This window comes from Anomaloglossus baeobatrachus, chromosome 7, assembly GCF_048569485.1.
Source record: "Anomaloglossus baeobatrachus isolate aAnoBae1 chromosome 7, aAnoBae1.hap1, whole genome shotgun sequence".
NCBI lineage: Eukaryota > Metazoa > Chordata > Amphibia > Anura > Aromobatidae > Anomaloglossus > Anomaloglossus baeobatrachus.
In genome coordinates, this window is record NC_134359.1 from 273,039,099 (window position 1) to 273,059,743 (window position 20,645).

A 20,645-nucleotide genomic window follows, 5' to 3' on the forward strand; every position below is an offset into this window, starting at 1 on the left:
ACCACTGAGCCACCTTGCCGCCCTTATCTACCAGTTATTTGAATGTGGAGCCGCCCACACCACTGATTGACAGCATTCTGCCCATGGACAGTGTACACGGAAAGCTGACAATCAGTAGTAGGGTGGAGATCTACAGAGTTCATGAACATGCTGGACTACTTGGCAGCACACCAAGTAGTCCTGTAATGATGATCTACTGCTGATTAAAGAGTGATTTTATCAAAACTACACTATGCAGTCCAGTAAGTGACACATTGCTGGAATCAGGACCTCTGCCCCTACGTTATACTGCTCTCAGATTAGGTGGCAAAAACCTGGTGACAGATTCCCTTTAAGATGCTTCCACTTGAATTTAAGACATTCTTAGGCTGGAACCACACACGCAGGTTTTTTATTTTTTAAGCCAAAGCCTGAAATGGACTTATTTTTCTTCTTTTATCTTTAGTGCAAAAGCTATGTGTGCGTCTCCAGCCTTAAAGAGATCAGTCAGCACCTCTCACATCTCGGTCTGAAGAAGAGACGCTGCTGACCGTCCAAAGCCGCCCAGACACAATATTACAATCATCCAGAACGCGGCTGATGAAGCCTACACGGGTCCTCTGCCAGGAAGAGAATGTTCCTTACCAAACTCGTCTTCCATTGCCATTATTATCTCAACTTGGTCCAAACTATCCAGCCCAAGATCCTTCATGAAGTGGGAACCGATTGACAACTGGAAAAAAAAAAAACAAGCAACAAATGTGTAAGAGAAGGAGCGTCCAGTAACCGCTTCATACTGACTCCGGATACCGCCTAATAGTGTTCAGATTATTCCATGCTACTATTCCCGGTATTCGTCACGAATAACGAATCCAATGCAAGTCAATGGGCAAATGGACTATTTTTCTTGTGACGAATACTGGAATAGTACTTGGTATTTGGTAAGCACGTACTATATACAGTGCCTTGCAAAAGTATTCGACCCCCCTTGAATTTTTCAACCTTTTCCCACATTTCAGGCTTCAAACATAAAGGATAAAATGTTAATGTTCTGGTGAAGAATCAACAACAAGTGACAATTGTGAAGGTGAATGAAATTTATTGCTTATTTTAAACTTTTTAAAAAAATAAATAACTGAAAATTGGGGCGTGCAATATTATTCATCCCTTGTAAGTGAATACTTTGTAGCGCCCCCTTTTGCTGCGATTACAGCACAAGTCTCTTGGGGTATGTGTCTATCAGTTTTGCACATGGAGAGGTGAAATTCTCGCCCATTCTTCCTTTGTAAACAGCTGGAGCTGAGTGAGGTTGGATGGAGGTGTCTGTGAACAGCAGTTTTCAGCTCTTTCCGCAGATTCTCGATTGGGTTCAGGTCTGGACTGTGACTTGGCCACTCTAACACCTGGATACGGTTATTTGTGAACCATTCCATTGTAGATTTTGCTTTATGTTTGGGGTCATTGTCTTGTTGGAAGATAAATCTCTGTCCCAGTCTCAGGTCTTTTGCAGACTCCAACAGGTTTTCTTCAAGAATGGTTCTGTATTTGGCTCCATCCATCTTCCCATCAAATTTTAACCATCTTCCCTGTCCCTGCTGAAGAAAACCAGGCCCAAACCATGATGCTGCCACCACCATGTTTGACAGTGGGGATGGCGTGTTCAGGGTGATAAGCTGTGTTGCTTTATCGTTTGGCATTGTGCCCAAATAGTTTGATTTTGGTCTTATCTGACCAGAGCACCTTCCTCCACATGTTTGGTGTCTCCAGGTGGCTTGTGGCAAACTTTAAACAACACTTTTTATGGATATCTTTGAGAAATGGCTTTCTTCTTGCCACTCTTCCATAAAGGCCAGATTTGTGCAGTGTACGACTGATTGTTGTCCTATGGACAGACTCTCCCACCTCAGCTGTAGATCTCTGCAGATCATCCAGAGGGATCATGGGCCTCTTGGCTGCATCCATCTCTGATCAGTCTTCTCCTTGTTTGAGATGAAAGTTTGGATGGACGGCCGGGTCTTGGTAGATTTGCAGTGGTATGATTCTCCTTCCACTTCTATATGATCGCTTGCACAGTGTTCCTTGGGATGTTTAACGTTTTGGAAATCTTTTTGTAACCAAATCCGGCTTTAAACTTCTCCACAACAGTATCACGGACCTGCCTGTTGTGTTCCTTGGTATTCATGATGCTCTCTGTGCTTTACACAGGACACTGAGACAATCACAGAGCAGGGGCATTTATACGGAGACTTGATTACACACAGGGGCTTATATTTATCATCATCAGTCATTTAGGACAACATCGGATCATTCAGAGATCCTCAATCAACTTCTGGAGGGAGTTTCCTGCACTGAAAGTAAAGGGGATGAATAATATTGCACGGCCCAATTTTCAGTTATTTAAGCAATACATTTCGTTCAACTTCACAATTGTGTCCCACTCGTTGTTGATTCTTCACCATAACATTAACATTTTTATCTTTATGTTTGAAGCCTGAAATGTGGGAAAAGGCTGAAAAATTCAAGGGGGCAGAATACTTTCGCAAGGCATTGTAGTTACTATTCGCCCATCTCTAATTCTTACCCGTGCACCCAGCATGTGCCAAGACTGGTGAGGGCTGGGTGAGTATATACAGTTCTGTGTAAACGTTTTAGGCGGTGTAGAAACAAAGAAGGGAATTTTGTTTACTTACCGTAAATTCCTTTTCTTCTAGCTCCAATTGGGAGACCCAGACAATTGGGTGTATAGCTATGCCTCCGGAGGCCACACAAAGTATTACACTAAAAGTGTAAAGCCCCTCCCCTTCAGCCTATACACCCCCCGTGCTGCCACGGGCTCATCAGTTTTGGTGCAAAAGCAAGAAGGAGGAAAAAATTATAAACTGGTTTAAAGTAAATTCAATCCGAAGGAATATCGGAGAACTGAAACCATTTAACATGAACAACATGTGTATACCAAAAAACAGGGGCGGGTGCTGGGTCTCCCAATTGGAGCTAGAAGAAAAGGAATTTACGGTAAGTAAACAAAATTCCCTTCTTCTTTGTCGCTCCTTATTGGGAGACCCAGACAATTGGGACGTCCAAAAGCAGTCCCTGGGTGGGTAAATAATACCTCATAATAGAGCCGTAACGGCTCCGTCCTACAGGTGGGCAACTGCCGCCTGAAGGACTCGCCTACCTAGGCTGGCATCTGCCGAAGCATAGGTATGCACCTGATAGTGTTTCGTGAAAGTGTGCGGGCTCGACCAGGTAGCTGCCTGACACACCTGCTGAGCCGTAGCCTGGTGTCGCAAGGCCCAGGACGCTCCCACGGCCCTGGTAGAATGGGCCTTCAGTCCTGAGGGAACCGGAAGCCCCGAGGAACGGTAAGCTTCGAGAATTGGTTCCTTGATCCACCGAGCCAGGGTTGACTTGGAAGCTTGTGTCCCTTTACGCTGGCCAGCGACAAGGACAAAGAGTGCATCCGAGCGGCGCAGGGGCGCCGTACGAGAAATGTAGAGTCTGAGTGCTCTCACCAGATCTAACAAGTGTAAATCCTTTTCACATTGGTGAACTGGATGAGGACAAAACGAGGGTAAGGAGATGTCCTGATTGAGAGAAAAGTGGGCAAGGCAAATGGCCAGGGAGAAAATCCCTGAGCAGAGCACCACGACAGGAATATTTTCCACGTCCTGTGGTAGATCTTGGCGGACGTTGGTTTCCTGGCCTGTCTCATAGTGGCAATGACCTCTTGAGATAATCCTGAAGACGCTAGGATCCAGGACTCAATGGCCACACAGTCAGGTTGAGGGCCGCAGAATTCAGATGGAAAAACGGCCCTTGAGACAGCAAATCTGGTCGGTCTGGCAGTGCCCACGGTTCGCCGACCGTGAGATGCCACAGATCCGGGTACCACGACCTCCTCGGCCAGTCTGGAGCGACGAGGATGACGCGGCGGCAGTCGGCCCTGATCTTGCGTAACACTCTGGGCAACAGTGCCAGAGGAGGAAACACATAAGGAAGCCGAAACTGCGACCAATCCTGAACTAAGGCGTCTGCCGCCAGAGCTCTGTGATCTTGAGATCTAGCCATGAATGTTGGGACCTTGTTGTTGTGCCGTGACGCCATTAGGTCGACGTCTGGCATCCCCCAGCGGCAACAGATCTCCTGAAACACGTCCGGGTGAAGGGACCATTCCCCTGCGTCCATGCCCTGGCAACTGAGAAAGTCTGCTTCCCAGTTTTCTACGCCCGGGATGTGAACTGCGGATATGGTGGATGCTGTGGCTTCCACCCACAGTAGAATCCGCCTGACTTCCTGGAAGGCTTCCCAACTGCGTGTCCCACCTTGGTGGTTGATGTAAGCCACCACTGTGGAGTTGTCCGACTGAATTCGGATCTGCTTGCCTTCCAGCCACTGCTGGAACGCTTTTAGGGCAAGATACACTGCCCTGATCTCCAGAACATTGATCTGAAGTGAGGACTCTTGCTGAGTCCACGTACCCTGAGCCCTGTGGTGGAGAAAAACTGCTCCCCACCCTGACAGAGTCGCGTCCGTCGTGACCACCGCCCAGGATGGGGGTAGGAAGGATTTCCCCTTCGATAATGAGGTGGGAAGAAGCCACCACCGAAGGGAAGCTTTGGTTGCCTGAGAGAGGGAGACGTTCCTGTCTAGGGACGTCGGCATCCTGTCCCACTTGCGTAGGATGTCCCATTGAAGTGGACGCAGGTGAAACTGCGCGAAAGGGACTGCTTCCATTGCTGCCACCATCTTCCCCAGGAAGTGCATGAGGCGCCTCAAGGGGTGTGACCGACCTTGAAGGAGAGATTGCACCCCTGTCTGTAGTGAACGCTGTTTGTCCAGCGGAAGCTTCACTATCGCTGGAAGAGTATGAAACTCCATGCCAAGATATGCCAGCGATTGGACCGGTGTCAGATTTGACTTTGGAAAATTGATGATCCACCCGAAACTCTGGAGAATCTCCAGAGTAACGTTGATGCTGTGTTGGCATGCCTCTTGAGAGGGTGCCTTGACCAGCAGATCGTCTAAGTAAGGTATCACTGAGTGACCCTGAGAGTGGAGGACCGCAACTACTGTAGCCATGACCTTGGTGAAAACCCTTGGGGCTGTCGCCAGGCCGAACGGCAGTGCCGCGAACTGAAGGTGTTCGTCTCCTATGGCGAAGCGCAAGAAGCGTTGATGCTCTGGAGCAATTGGTACGTGGAGATAAGCATCCTTGATATCGATCGATGCTAGGAAATCTCCTTGGGACATTGAGGCGATGACGGAGCGGAGGGATTCCATCCGGAACCGCCTGGTCCTTACGTGTTTGTTGAGCAGTTTTAGGTCCAAAACAGGACGGAAGGACCCGTCCTTCTTTGGAACCACAAACAGTTTGGAGTAGAAACCGTGACCCTGTTGCTGAAGAGGAACCGGGACCACCACTCCTTCTGCCTTCAGAATGCCCACCGCCTGCAGAAGAGCTTTGGCTCGCTCGGGAGGTGGAGATGCTCTGAAGAATCGAGTCGGAGGACGAGAGCTGAACTCTATCCTGTAACCGTGAGACAAAATGTCTCTCACCCAACGGTCTTTTACGTGTGGCAGCCAGGTGTCGCAAAAGCGGGAGAGCCTGCCACCGACCGAGGATGCGGTGTGAGGAGGCCGTAAGTCATGAGGAAGCCGCCTTAGTAGCGGCACCTCCGGCGGTCTTTTTAGGGCGTGATTTAGACCGCCATGCGTCGGAGTTCCTCTGATCCTTCTGCGGCCTTTTGGACGAGGAGAATTGTGACCTGCCCGCACCCCGAAAGGACCGAAACCTCGACTGTCCCCTCCTCTGTTGGGGTGTTTTTGGTTTGGCCTGGGGTAAGGATGTTTCCTTTCCCTTGGATTGTTTGATGATTTCATCCAATCTCTCACCAAACAAACGGTCGCCAGAAAATGGCAATCCAGTTAAGCACTTTTTTGGAAGCCGAATCTGCCTTCCATTCCCGCAGCCACAAGGCCCTGCGTATTGCCACCGAATTGTCGGCTGCAACCGCCGTACGGCTCGCAGAGTCCAGGACAGCATTAATAGCGTAGGACGCAAATGCCGACGTTTGAGAGGTTATGGACGCCACCTGCGGCGCAGACGTACGTGTGAGTGCGTCAATTTGCGCCTGACCAGCTGAGATAGCTTGGAGTGCCCATACGGCTGCGAATGCTGGAGCAAAAGACGCGCCGATAGCTTCATAGATGGATTTCAACCAGAGCTCCATCTGTCTGTCAGTGGCATCCTTGAGTGAAGCTCCATCTTCCACTGCAACTATGGATCTAGCCGCCAGTCTGGAGATTGGAGGATCCACCTTGGGACACTGAGTCCAGCCCTTGACCACGTCAGGGGGGAAGGGATAACGTGTATCCTTAAGGCGCTTGGAAAAACGCTTATCTGGATAAGCTCGGTGTTTCTGGACTGCCTCTCTGAAGTCAGAGTGGTCCAGAAACATACTCTTTGTACGCTTGGGAAACCTGAAACGGAATTTCTCCTGCTGAGAGGCTGACTCCTCCACTGGAGGAGCTGAGGGAGAAATATCCAACATTTCATTGATGGACGCAATAAGATCATTCACTATGGCGTCCCCATCAGGAGTATCAAGGTTGAGAGCGGCTTCAGGATCAGAATCCTGATCAGCTAGCTCCGCTTCATCATACATAGAGTCCTCTCGCTGAGACCCTGAACATTGTGATGATGTCGAGGGGATATCATAGCGAGCTCGCTTAATCGGTCTGGGGCTGCGGTCCGTGTCAGAGACCTCACCCTGGGATCCATGAGACACCCCGGGAGGACATTGCTGTTCCAACTGAGGGGGACCAGGGGGCAATGATTCCACAGTGCCCCTGGCTTGAGATGCCGGCCTGGACTGCAAGGCTTCTAATATCTTAGCCATAGTCTCAGAAAGTCTTTCAGTAAAAACTGCAAACTCCGTCCCTGTCACCTGGACAGTGTTAACAGGTGGTTCTCCCTGGGCCACCCTTAGCAGAGGCTCCGGCTGAGAACGTGCCACAGGGGCCGAGCATTGCACACAATGAGGGTCAGTGGAACCTGCCGGCAGTATAGCCGTACATGCTGCACAGGCAGCATAGTAAGTCTGTGCTTTGGCACCCTTGCTATTTGTGGACGACATGCTGTTGTCTCCTCTGAGCAATACAGGAGGGTATATAGCCAAAAATCAACAGTGCACCATACAGTGTTATATCTATAAGTACACTTCTGCACTAGTGGGGCCAGCACCACAGGTGCTGCTTACCGCCTGCGCAAAGCGGTTGTGTGGGCACCAGAAATCCTGCCTGGGTCTCCCTGAGCTTGTCTCTCCTCTCCAGCGTTAGCAGAGCTGAGAGGAATGGCTGCCGGCGTCCTGAGGAGAGGAGGGAGCCGTGGGCGTGACCCAGAAAAGTGCGGGAACTGGTGCCCCACTGTGCAGAGTGAGGGGGGTGGAGTATGCAAAGCATGCTCCAGCCCTCAGTGCTGCCGTCCTGTACAGCGTCCCGCCCTTCCCCTGACTGGCAGGGCTGGGGGCGGGAAGAAAACGAGACTAGGCCGCAAAAGCCGGGGACTCGAGTTATAAGCGCGGCCGCCGTATAAGCGCGGTCGGCGCGGAAGTCCCTGGCGCACTCACAGTCCCAGCCGCGCCGCAGTGATAACCATGGCAGCGGCGGTCAGCGCGGCAGTCCCCCTACACGAACACACTCAGCGACGCTGAAGTGTGTAATGGCACAAACGCAGTCAGCGCTGCTGTCCCCGGTGCACTAGCACACCCAGCAATGCTGGAGTGTTGCTGTGCGCGGTCCCCACGGGGACACAGAGTACCTCCAAGTAGCAGGGCCATGTCCCTGAACGATACTCGGCTCCTATCCAGCATGGTCCTCAGGAGCTGTGGATGGAGCACGGTCTCCTGTGCCTGGAGACCGAAAGGATCCCACTTCACCCAGAGCCCTAATAGAGGGATGGGGAAGGAAAGCAGCATGTGGGCTCCAGCCTCCGTACCCGCAATGGATACCTCAACCTTAACAACACCGCCGACAAGAGTGGGGTGAGAAGGGAGCATGCTGGGGGCCCTGTTATGGGCCCTCTTTTCTTCCATCCGACATAGTCAGCAGCTGCTGCTGACTAAGCTGTGGAGCTATGCGTGCATGTCTGACCTCCTTCGCACAAAGCATAAAAACTGATGAGCCCATAGCAGCACGGGGGGTGTATAGGCTGAAGGGGAGGGGCGTTACACTTTTAGTGTAATACTTTGTGTGGCCTCCGGAGGCATAGCTATACACCCAATTGTCTGGGTCTCCCAATAAGGAGCGACAAAGAAAAATGCTTTCAAGAATAGAAGTGTTAAATTATTTTTTATCAATTAATGGTGTAATCTGATACAACTATATTTAATTCCCCAAGAATTAACAGGCATGTAATTGCCAACTGCGAAAAAAAAAAATCCAGCATTTGCAAGCAATCTTATAAAATGCCACATCACCTTTATTCCAAGAAAATTTAAAAAAAGTCACAAGTAATGATAAGAGCGTATAGAAAGCGATTAGACCCCGGACGACGCATTTAGAGCCGAGCGCTCAAGTTTATTAGATGGTTCAAAACGCTTCGTCCAGTGTCTACCCCCTTCCTATACGCTCTTATCATTCCGTGTGATTTTTAATATTTTCTTGGAATTAAAGGTGATGTTTTAATTTTATCATTTTTTGCGGCCAATGGATTTTTTTTCCCTCTCTTCGTTATTTTGTATCCACCCAGAGGCCGGTCTGGACTCTCCTTGCACCCCTATTTTGGCTATTTCTATTTCTGCACACTCTTCCTTGCAGAAACTCCATGGAAAATCTCCAGTGTACAGCGCCCTCTTCAGATCACCCCCACATGTAGATCGGATTCAGGTCTGGGCCTTTCCAAAACTCTGATCTTCGGAAACCGTTATTTTAATGATTTGAGCCCTTATGCTGAAATTCATCTTCGGCTTTAGCAGAGGTCTGAAGCTATTTTTGGAAAATTGACTGAATTCCTTCCACCCTGACTACAGATCCAGCTCCCAAAAATAGTCTCAAAGCACAATGCTGCCTCCACCATGCCTCATTGTGGGGACGGTGATCTTTTGGTGATGTACAGTGTTGGCTTTGCAACAAATATATCTTTTGGCATTACAGCCAAAAGACTCAACCAAGACTATAACATTTTCCCACACGACTTGATGGAGATTTTGGCAAAATATAGTCAGTCTTGAATGCTATTATTTATAAGAAAAGGCTCCGGTCTTCCCATCTAACCCCACGGGCCGGACATTTGACGAATACAGAAGATTATTGTTAGATACTGTACACAACCAGAACATCCTGCAGCTCCTTTAATGTCCCCGTAATTTTCTTGGCAGCCTCCTAGACGATATTTTTGTCTTCATCAATCTTAGAGGCACATCCAGGTCTAGGTAACATCATTGTGACAAATTTAAACCACAATTTGACGACAGTCTTCGCAGTGTTCCTCGGTAGATCTAATGCTTTGAAAATTTGTACCTTTCTCTTAACATAACTTTCCACAATGAAATCCCTTTACTGTGCTGTAACCTGTTTCCAGAACGTGGCTTATTGTTAAAATGCAAATATCAGAACTATCAGGGGTTAATCAGAATCACTGTATATAATGGCAGATATGCACTAATATAACAGGAGAGAAAACGTGAACGGCTAATTCTGAACACAACCACATCCCAATTAGAGGGTGTTCAGACTTATGCAACCGTATTATTTTAGTTTTGTTATTTTTACACTCAATTATTTGATTCTCCATGTATTTGTAATTGTTTTTTATTTACCATGTTCATTATATGGTAAAACTGACCCCTGGCAGTATGATTTTGCAGGGCAGGACAAGTTCTTAGATCTTAAATACGTAAATAGTTTTTCGAGAACCGGAACATTTTTGTTTTTCGGGACTTGGGGTTCAGTAATGGATTATTTTTTGCGCCCTGACGCTTTTACAGATACCATTTTAGGTACAAATATTTTGCAATGTGCCAGCGACTAAATCAAGTCTGCCATTTCTATTTTTTCTTCCTTATGCCCTTTCCGGATTAATTTATTTTTATATTTTGACAGATTGGACATATCTGAAAGCGTCGATACCAAATGTGTAAAAAAATTTTTTTAATTTTCCTTGGGGCAAAAAGGGGGTGAGTAGAATGATTTTTTTTTAATTTTTTCATATTTTTAAAAATGTTATTGTATTTACTAGTCCCGTTAGGGGACTTCAAGCGGTGATCATTTGTGCTGTACCGAGCAGGATCAGCACCAGCACCGCTCTGTTCAGCAAAAATCATGATCTCCTGTGAATGTCGTGCACGGGAAGAGCGTCATGACAGACACAGGGGTGATTAGGTGACCCCCAGCTTCATGACAACCCTTCGGCACCCTGCAATCACGTCACAGGGAATTAAAGAGAGAAGAATGGCACAAATGTTCTTGGGATCACGTCACGGATACTGAAGCGCCCCCTACCTGTGTGTTAAATCCCGCTGTCAGAGATTGACAGTTGGATTTACCGGGTTTTTTTTTTGCGGACTATAAGACGCGCTCCCCCCCCCCCCCAAATGTTGGGGGAAAGTGGGGGGTGCGTCTTATGGTCTGAATATAGGGCTGCGGCCAGGAATGAGGGTGCTGCAGTGGAGTGGGTCATCGGCGGCACGAGCAGGATGTAGCAGCGCCTGCCGTGACCAAGTGGGCCCGCTCATTACATATGCACGCCCATCCTCCCTCAGCGCTGAAGCCGGCGTTGACAGGTGGGCGGGGGATGCGCGCATACTAAACAGCCGGCCGTGATCACCCCTGGCAACTACAGTCTGGAGTGATCATGTGCGGCTGTAATCACTGCTCCCCGCACATCATCATCAGCGCGAGGGGCAGTGAATAAGTACGGCATACTCACCGGTCACTTCCCTGCAGCACGCAGTGTCCTCCAGTCTGCCGGTCAGCTGACCTGTGTAGAGAGCGGTGAGCACAGCAATGACGTCATCGCTGTGTGCGCCGCTAGTCTCCACGCAGGTCAGCTGACCGGCAGACTGGAGGACGAGCAATGCTGCAGGGACGTGACCGGTGACAGCTTCACACAGATCAGTGGCGCTGCTGCTGCCACAGACTGAGAGGAGCAATGCTGCATGGAGCGAGGAAAGGTGAGTAAAAACGTTTTGTTTTTTTGTGTGTGTGATACAGGATACATGCCATATAGCAGGATGGATGGGGGGGGTATATAGCAGGATGGATGGGGGGGGTATATAGCAGGATGGATGGGGGGGGTATATAGCAGGATGGATGGGGGGGTATATAGCAGGATGGATGGGGGGGGTATATAGCAGGATGGATGGGGGGGTATATAGCAGCGTGGATGGGGGGGTATATAGCAGCGTGGATGGGGGGGTATATAGCAGCGTGGATGGGGGGGTATATAGCAGCGTGGATGGGGGGGTATATAGCAGCGTGGATGGGGGGGTATATAGCAGCGTGGATGGGGGGGTATATAGCAGCATGGATGGGGGGGTATATAGCAGCATGGATGGGGGGGTATATAGCAGCATGGATGGGGGGGTATATAGCAGCATGGATGGGGGGTATATAGCAGCATGGATGGGGGGGTATATAGCAGCATGGATGGGGGGGTATATAGCAGCATGGATGGGGGGGTATATAGCAGCATGGATGGGGGGGTATATAGCAGCATGGATGGGGGGTATATAGCATGGATGGGGGGGTATATAGCAGCATGGATGGGGGGTATATAGCAGCATGGATGGGGGGGTATATAGCAGCATGGATGGGGGGGTATATAGCAGCATGGATGGGGGGTATATAGCAGCATGGATGGGGGGTATATAGCAGCATGGATGGGGGGTATATAGCAGGATGGATGGGGGGGTATATAGCAGGATGGATGGGGGGTATATAGCAGGATGGATGGGGGGTATATAGCAGGATGGATGGGGGGTATATAGCAGGATGGATGGGGGGTATATAGCAGGATGGATGGGGGGTATATAGCAGGATGGATGGGGGGTATATAGCAGGATGGATGGGGGTATATAGCAGGATGGATGGGGGTATATAGCAGGATGGATGGGGGGTATATAGCAGGATGGATGGGGGGTATATAGCAGGATGGATGGGGGGTATATAGCAGGATGGATGGGGGGTATATAGCAGGATGGATGGGGGGTATATAGCAGGATGGATGGGGGGTATATAGCAGGATGGATGGGGGGTATATAGCAGGATGGATGGGGGGTATATAGCAGGATGGATGGGGGGTATATAGCAGGATGGATGGGGGGTATATAGCAGGATGGATGGGGGGTATATAGCAGGATGGATGGGGGGTATATAGCAGGATGGATGGGGGTATATAGCGGGATGGATGGGGGGGTATATAGCGGGATGGATGGGGGGGTATATAGCGGGATGGATGGGGGGTATATAGCGGGATGGATGGGGGTATATAGCGGGATGGATGGGGGTATATAGCGGGATGGATGGGGGTATATAGCGGGATGGATGGGGGTATATAGCAGGATGGATGGGGGTATATAGCAGGATGGATGGGGGTATATAGCAGGATGGATGGGGGTATATAGCAGGATGGATGGGGGTATATAGCAGGATGGATGGGGGTATATAGCAGGATGGATGGGGGTATATAGCAGGATGGATGGGGGTATATAGCAGGATGGATGGGGGTATATAGCAGGATGGATGGGGGTATATAGCAGGATGGATGGGGGTATATAGCAGGATGGATGGGGGTATATAGCAGGATGGATGGGGGTATATAGCAGGATGGATGGGGTTATAGCAGGATGGATGGGGTTATAGCAGGATGGATGGGGTTATAGCAGGATGGATGGGGGTTATAGCAGGATGGATGGGGGATATAGCAGGATGGATGGGGGTATATAGCAGGATGGATGGGGGTATATAGCAGGATGCATGGGGGTATATAGCAGGATGCATGGGGGTATATAGCAGGATGCATGGGGGTATATAGCAGGATGCATGGGGGTATATAGCAGGATGCATGGGGGTATATAGCAGGATGCATGGGGGTATATAGCAGGATGCATGGGGGTATATAGCAGGATGCATGGGGGTATATAGCAGGATGCATGGGGGTATATAGCAGGATGCATGGGGGTATATAGCAGGATGCATGGGGGTATATAGCAGGATGCATGGGGGTATATAGCAGGATGGATGGGGGTATATAGCAGGATGGATGGGGGTATATAGCAGGATGGATGGGGGTATATAGCAGGATGCATGGGGGTATATAGCAGGATGCATGGGGGTATATATCAGGATGCATGGGGTATATAGCAGGATGCATGGGGTATATAGCAGGAAGCATGGGGTATATAGCAGGATGGATGGGGTATATAGCAGGATGGATGGGGTATATAGCAGGATGGATGGGGTATATAGCAGGATGGATGGGGTATATAGCAGGATGGATGGGGTATATAGCAGGATGGATGGGGTATATAGCAGGATGGATGGGGTATATAGCAGGATGGATGGGGGTATATAGCAGGATGGATGGGGGTATATAGCAGGATGGATGGGGTATATAGCAGGATGGATGGGGGTATATAGCAGGATGGATGGGGGTATATAGCAGGATGGATGGGGGTATATAGCAGGATGGATGGGGGTATATAGCAGGATGGATGGGGGTATATAGCAGGATGGATGGGGGTATATAGCAGGATGGATGGGGGTATATAGCAGGATGGATGGGGGTATATAGCAGGATGGATGGGGGTATATAGCAGGATGGATGGGGGTATATAGCAGGATGGATGAGGGGAATATAGCAGGATGGATGAGGGGAATATAGCAGGATGGATGGGGGTATATAGCAGGATGGATGGGGGTATATAGCAGGATGGATGGGGGTATATAGCAGGATGGATGGGGGTATATAGCAGGATGGATGGGGGTATATAGCAGGATGGATGGGGGTATATAGCAGGATGGATGGGGTATATAGCAGGATGGATGAAGTATATAGTAGGATGGATGGGGGTATATAGCAGGATGGATGGGGGTATATAGCAGGATGGATGGGGGGGTATATAGCAGCATGGATGGGGGGGTATATAGCAGCATGGATGGGGGGTATATAGCAGCATGGATGGGGGGTATATAGCAGCATGGATGGGGGGTATATAGCAGGATGGATGGGGGGGTATATAGCAGGATGGATGGGGGGTATATAGCAGGATGGATGGGGGGTATATAGCAGGATGGATGGGGGGTATATAGCAGGATGGATGGGGGGTATATAGCAGGATGGATGGGGGGTATATAGCAGGATGGATGGGGGGTATATAGCAGGATGGATGGGGGTATATAGCAGGATGGATGGGGGGTATATAGCAGGATGGATGGGGGGTATATAGCAGGATGGATGGGGGGTATATAGCAGGATGGATGGGGGGTATATAGCAGGATGGATGGGGGGTATATAGCAGGATGGATGGGGGGTATATAGCAGGATGGATGGGGGGTATATAGCAGGATGGATGGGGGGTATATAGCAGGATGGATGGGGGGTATATAGCAGGATGGATGGGGGGTATATAGCAGGATGGATGGGGGGTATATAGCAGGATGGATGGGGGGTATATAGCAGGATGGGGGGGTATATAGCGGGATGGATGGGGGGGTATATAGCGGGATGGATGGGGGGGTATATAGCGGGATGGATGGGGGGTATATAGCGGGATGGATGGGGGTATATAGCGGGATGGATGGGGGTATATAGCGGGATGGATGGGGGTATATAGCGGGATGGATGGGGGTATATAGCAGGATGGATGGGGGTATATAGCAGGATGGATGGGGGTATATAGCAGGATGGATGGGGGTATATAGCAGGATGGATGGGGGTATATAGCAGGATGGATGGGGGTATATAGCAGGATGGATGGGGGTATATAGCAGGATGGATGGGGGTATATAGCAGGATGGATGGGGGTATATAGCAGGATGGATGGGGGTATATAGCAGGATGGATGGGGGTATATAGCAGGATGGATGGGGTTATAGCAGGATGGATGGGGTTATAGCAGGATGGATGGGGGTTATAGCAGGATGGATGGGGGATATAGCAGGATGGATGGGGGTATATAGCAGGATGGATGGGGGTATATAGCAGGATGCATGGGGGTATATAGCAGGATGCATGGGGGTATATAGCAGGATGCATGGGGGTATATAGCAGGATGCATGGGGGTATATAGCAGGATGCATGGGGGTATATAGCAGGATGCATGGGGGTATATAGCAGGATGCATGGGGGTATATAGCAGGATGCATGGGGGTATATAGCAGGATGCATGGGGGTATATAGCAGGATGCATGGGGGTATATAGCAGGATGCATGGGGGTATATAGCAGGATGCATGGGGGTATATAGCAGGATGCATGGGGGTATATAGCAGGATGGATGGGGGTATATAGCAGGATGGATGGGGGTATATAGCAGGATGGATGGGGGTATATAGCAGGATGCATGGGGGTATATAGCAGGATGCATGGGGGTATATATCAGGATGCATGGGGTATATAGCAGGATGCATGGGGTATATAGCAGGAAGCATGGGGTATATAGCAGGATGGATGGGGTATATAGCAGGATGGATGGGGTATATAGCAGGATGGATGGGGTATATAGCAGGATGGATGGGGTATATAGCAGGATGGATGGGGTATATAGCAGGATGGATGGGGTATATAGCAGGATGGATGGGGTATATAGCAGGATGGATGGGGGTATATAGCAGGATGGATGGGGGTATATAGCAGGATGGATGGGGTATATAGCAGGATGGATGGGGGTATATAGCAGGATGGATGGGGGTATATAGCAGGATGGATGGGGGTATATAGCAGGATGGATGGGGGTATATAGCAGGATGGATGGGGGTATATAGCAGGATGGATGGGGGTATATAGCAGGATGGATGGGGGTATATAGCAGGATGGATGGGGGTATATAGCAGGATGGATGGGGGTATATAGCAGGATGGATGAGGGGAATATAGCAGGATGGATGAGGGGAATATAGCAGGATGGATGGGGGTATATAGCAGGATGGATGGGGGTATATAGCAGGATGGATGGGGGTATATAGCAGGATGGATGGGGGTATATAGCAGGATGGATGGGGGTATATAGCAGGATGGATGGGGGTATATAGCAGGATGGATGGGGGTATATAGCAGGATGGATGGGGTATATAGCAGGATGGATGAAGTATATAGTAGGATGGATGGGGGTATATAGCAGGATGGATGGGGGTATATAGCAGGATGGATGGGGGTATATAGCAGGATGGGGTACATATATACAAGGATGGGGATCAGATACAAGGCAGGAGGATCATTACCAGGATGGGATACCTTAGCAGAGAATTTGGGGACATTACCCCCATAACAGTGTCAGCAGCAGATCCTCGCCCCATAACAGTGTGTTTCATGACCACATTTTTCGCTTAAAATTTTCCTATTTTCCTCCTCTAAAAGCAGGGTGCGTCTTATGGTCCGGTGCGTCTTATAGTCCGAAAAATACGGTAAAGGGGCTGTCCACTACTTTGACATTGATGACCTATCCCTAGGATAGGTCATCAACGTCTGATTGGCCGGAGTCAGACACCCCACCAATCAATATTTTTATGGTCCCAACAGGAAATGCTCAGTTCTGGAGCTGCTCCGTCTTCTGATTGCAGCTGCGGCTGGGTACTGCACATCTGCCTCCTATTGATTAGAATAGGAGGCGGATGCGCAGTACCCGGCCTTGGCCACTATCAGAACTGACCATTTCCAGCTGCCTGCTGCCACTGGAACCAAAAACAGCTGATCGGCGGGAATGCGGGGCATCGGACCCCGGTCGATCAGACATAGGCCATCAATGTAAAGTAGTGGGCAACCTCTCACTTAACAGCTACAGGCAGATCTCCGATCCACCGTTGGCTTTTAGAGGCACATGATGTGTGATCAGATCAGCCGACATGCAGGAAAAAAATGCGGGCTCTGCGTTCAAGCCCACATCAAAGGGAGGGAGACTACTTAGGATGTACCAGTATGTCATGGCTCATGAATGGGTTAAAATTGTGGGGGATAGTCAAACTCTGCTACAAAAAGGTGAGGTTGTGCAAGATTGTGTATGCGATTTAACCTGAAACTATGGCTAAAGTGAGCACAGCAGCAAGACACAGGGTAGTTATACTGCATCAGCAAGGTCTCTCCCAGGGAAAGATTTCACAGCAGACTGGGATTTCCATACCTGCTGATCAGGTGACGAATCACCAAAAATGGGTAACATGCGAGACCGTTTGCACAATGGTCAGCCAAAAAAAAACAAAAACGTAAAAAAAAACCACCCCACAACAACCACAGTGAAGCAGATGAAAGACATTTCATCTGAAATCGGAAGATGTCCACAAATGCCATCAACTCATAACTGGAGGTCACCGATGGGCGTAGCGGCACCATCTACTGTTTGGAGAAGTCTGGCCAGAAGGGGTCTTCAATGAAGCATTGTGCCCAAAAAGCCCCATGGAAATACAGGAAAGCAACTCAAGTAAGCACAAAGATATAAGAACTGGGATTCAGAAAAGTGGAGGCAGCTCCTCTGGACCGAGGAGACAAAGAAGGGAATTTTGTTTACTTACCGTAAATTCCTTTTCTTCTAGCTCCAATTGGGAGACCCAGACAATTGGGTGTATTGGCTATGCCTCCGGAGGCCGCACAAAGTATTACACTCAAAAGTGTTAAGCCCCTCCCCTTCTGCCTATACACCCCCCGTGCTCCCACGGGCTCCTCAGTTTTGGTGCAAAAGCAAGAAGGAGGAAAAAGAATTATAAACTGGTTTAAAGTAACTTCAATCCGAAGGAATATCGGAGAACTGAAACCATTCAACATGAACAACATGTGTACACAAAAAAACAGGGGCGGGTGCTGGGTCTCCCAATTAGAGCTAGAAGAAAAGGAATTTACGGTAAGTAAACAAAATTCCCTTCTTCTTTGTCGCTCTATTGGGAGACCCAGACAATTGGGACGTCCAAAAGCAATCCCTGGGTGGGTAAAATAATACCTCGTAAGAGAGCCGTAAAACGGCCCTTTCCTACAGGTGGGCAACCGCCGCCTGAAGGACTCGTCTACCTAGGCTGGCATCCGCCGAAGCATAGGTATGCACCTGATAGTGTTTCGTGAAAGTGTGCAGGCTCGACCAGGTAGCAGCCTGACACACCTGCTGAGCCGTAGCCTGGTGCCTCAAAGCCCAGGACGCGCCCACGGCTCTGGTAGAATGGGCCCTCAGCCCTGATGGAACCGGAAGCCCAGCCGAACGGTAAGCTTCGATAATTGGCTCCTTGATCCACCGAGCCAGGGTTGATTTGGAAACCTGTGACCCTTTACGCTGGCCAGCGACAAGGACAAGAGTGCATCCGAGCGGCGCAGGGGCGCCGTACGAGAAAAGTAGAGTCTGAGTGCTCTCACCAAATCTAACAAGTGCAAATCCTTTTCACATTGGTGAACTGGATGAGGATAAAAAGAAGGTAAGGAGATATCCTGATTGAGATGAAAGGAGGATACCCCCTTAGAGAGAAAATCCGGAACCGGACGTAGAACCACCTTGTCCTGGTGAAACACCAGGAAAGGGGCTTTGCACGACAATGCTGCTAGCTCAGACACTCGCCGAAGAGAAGTGACTGCTACTAGAAAAAACCCCTTTCTGCGAAAGTTGTGAGAGGGAAATATCTCTCATTGGCTTGAATGGTGGTTTCTGAAGAACCATCAGCACCCTGTTCAGATCCCAGGGTTCTAACGGCCGCTTGTAAGGTGGAACGATGTGACAAACCCCCTGCAGGAACGTGCGTACCTGTGGAAGCCTGGCTAGGCGCTTCTGGAAAAACACAGAGAGCGCTGAGACTTGTCCCTTAAGAGAGCCGAGCGACAAACTCTTTTCCAGTCCAGATTGAAAGAAGGACAGAAAAGTGGGCAAGGCAAAAGGCCAGGGAGAAAAAACCCTGAGCAGAGCACCACGACAGGAAAATTTTCCACGTCCTGTGGTAGATCTTGGCGGACGTTGGTTTCCTAGCCTGTCTCATAGTGGCAATGACGTCTTGAGATAACCCTGAAGACGCTAGGGTCCAGGACTCAATGGCCACACAGTCAGGTTGAGGGCCGCAGAATTCAGATGGAAAAAACGGCCCTCGAGATAGCAAGTCTGTTTGGTCTGGTAGTGTCCACGGTCGGCCGACCGTGAGATGCCACAGATCCGGGTACCACGACCACCTTGGCCAGTCTGGAGCGACGAGGATGGCGCGGCGGCAGTCGGTCCTGATCTTGCGTAACACTCTGGGCAACAGTGCCAGCGGAGGAAACACATAAGGGAGCTGAAACTGCGACCAATCCTGAACTAAGGCGTCTGCCGCCAGAGCTCTGGGATCTTGAGACCGTGCCATGAACATTGGTACCTTGTTGTTGTGCCGGGACGCCATGAGGTCGACGTCCGGCACCCCCCAACAGATCTCCTGAAACACGTCCGGGTGAAGGGACCATTCCCCTGCGTCAACTGAAATAATCTGCTTCCCAGTTTTCCACGCCTGGGATGTGAACTGCGGATATGGTGGATGCCGTGGCTTCCACCCACATCAAAATCCGCCGGACTTCCTGGAAGGCTTGCCGGCTGCGTGTGTCGCCTTGGTGGTTGAAGTATGCCACCGCTGTGGAATTGTCCGACTGAATTCGGATCTGCTTGCCCTCCAGCCACTGCTGGAACGCTTTCTGGGCAAGATACACTGCCCGTATGTCCAGAACGTTGATCTGAAGCGAGGACTCTTGCTGGGTCCACGTACCCTGAGCCCTGTGGTGGAGAAAACCGCTCCCCACCCTGACAGACTCGCGTCTGTCGTGACCACTTCCCAGGATGGGGGTAGGAAGGATATCCCCTTCGATAATGAAGCGGGAAGAAGCCACCACCGAAGGGAAGCTTTGGTCGCCTGAGAGAGGGAGACGGTCCTGTCGAGGGACGTCGGCTTCCTGTCCCATTTGCGTAGGATGTCCCATTGAAGGGGACGCAGGTGAAACTGCGCGAAAGGGACTGCCTCCATTGCTGCCACCATCTTCCCCAGGAAGTGCATGAGGCGCCTCAAGGGGTGTGACTGGCCTTGAAGGAGAGATTGTACCCCTTTCTGTAGTGACTACTGCTTAATCAGCGGAAGCTTCACTATCGCTGAGAGGGTATGAAACTCCATGCCAAGATATATCAGCGATTGGGCCGGTGCCAGATTTGACTTTTTAAAATTGATGATCCACCCGACACCCTGGAGAGACTCCAGGGTAGCGTCGAGGCTGTGTTGGCATGCCTCTTGAGAGGGTGCCTTGATCAGTATCCAAGTACGGAATCACCGAGTGATCCTGAGAGTGGAGGACCGCTACTACAGTAGCCATAACCTCTGGAGCAATCGGTACGTGGAGATAAGCATCTTTGATATCGACCGATGCAAGGAAATCTCTTTGGGACATTGAGGTGATGACGGAGCGGACCGTCTGGTTTTTACATGTTTGTTGAGCAGTTTCAGGTCCAGGACCGGGCGGAAAGACCCGTCCTCT

General features: G+C 50.0%; 1 protein-coding gene across 1 annotated transcript in view; it reads right to left on the minus strand.

The window, feature by feature from the left end:
* NDUFAB1 (NADH:ubiquinone oxidoreductase subunit AB1) overlaps positions 1 to 20,645 on the minus strand; it is a 66,524-nt gene that overhangs the window by 20,702 nt on the left and 25,177 nt on the right. The window contains exon 3 of the mRNA XM_075319375.1: positions 625 to 712. Coding sequence (XP_075175490.1) covers positions 625 to 712 — 88 coding nt within the window. The remainder of the gene's footprint in view (positions 1 to 624; positions 713 to 20,645) is intronic.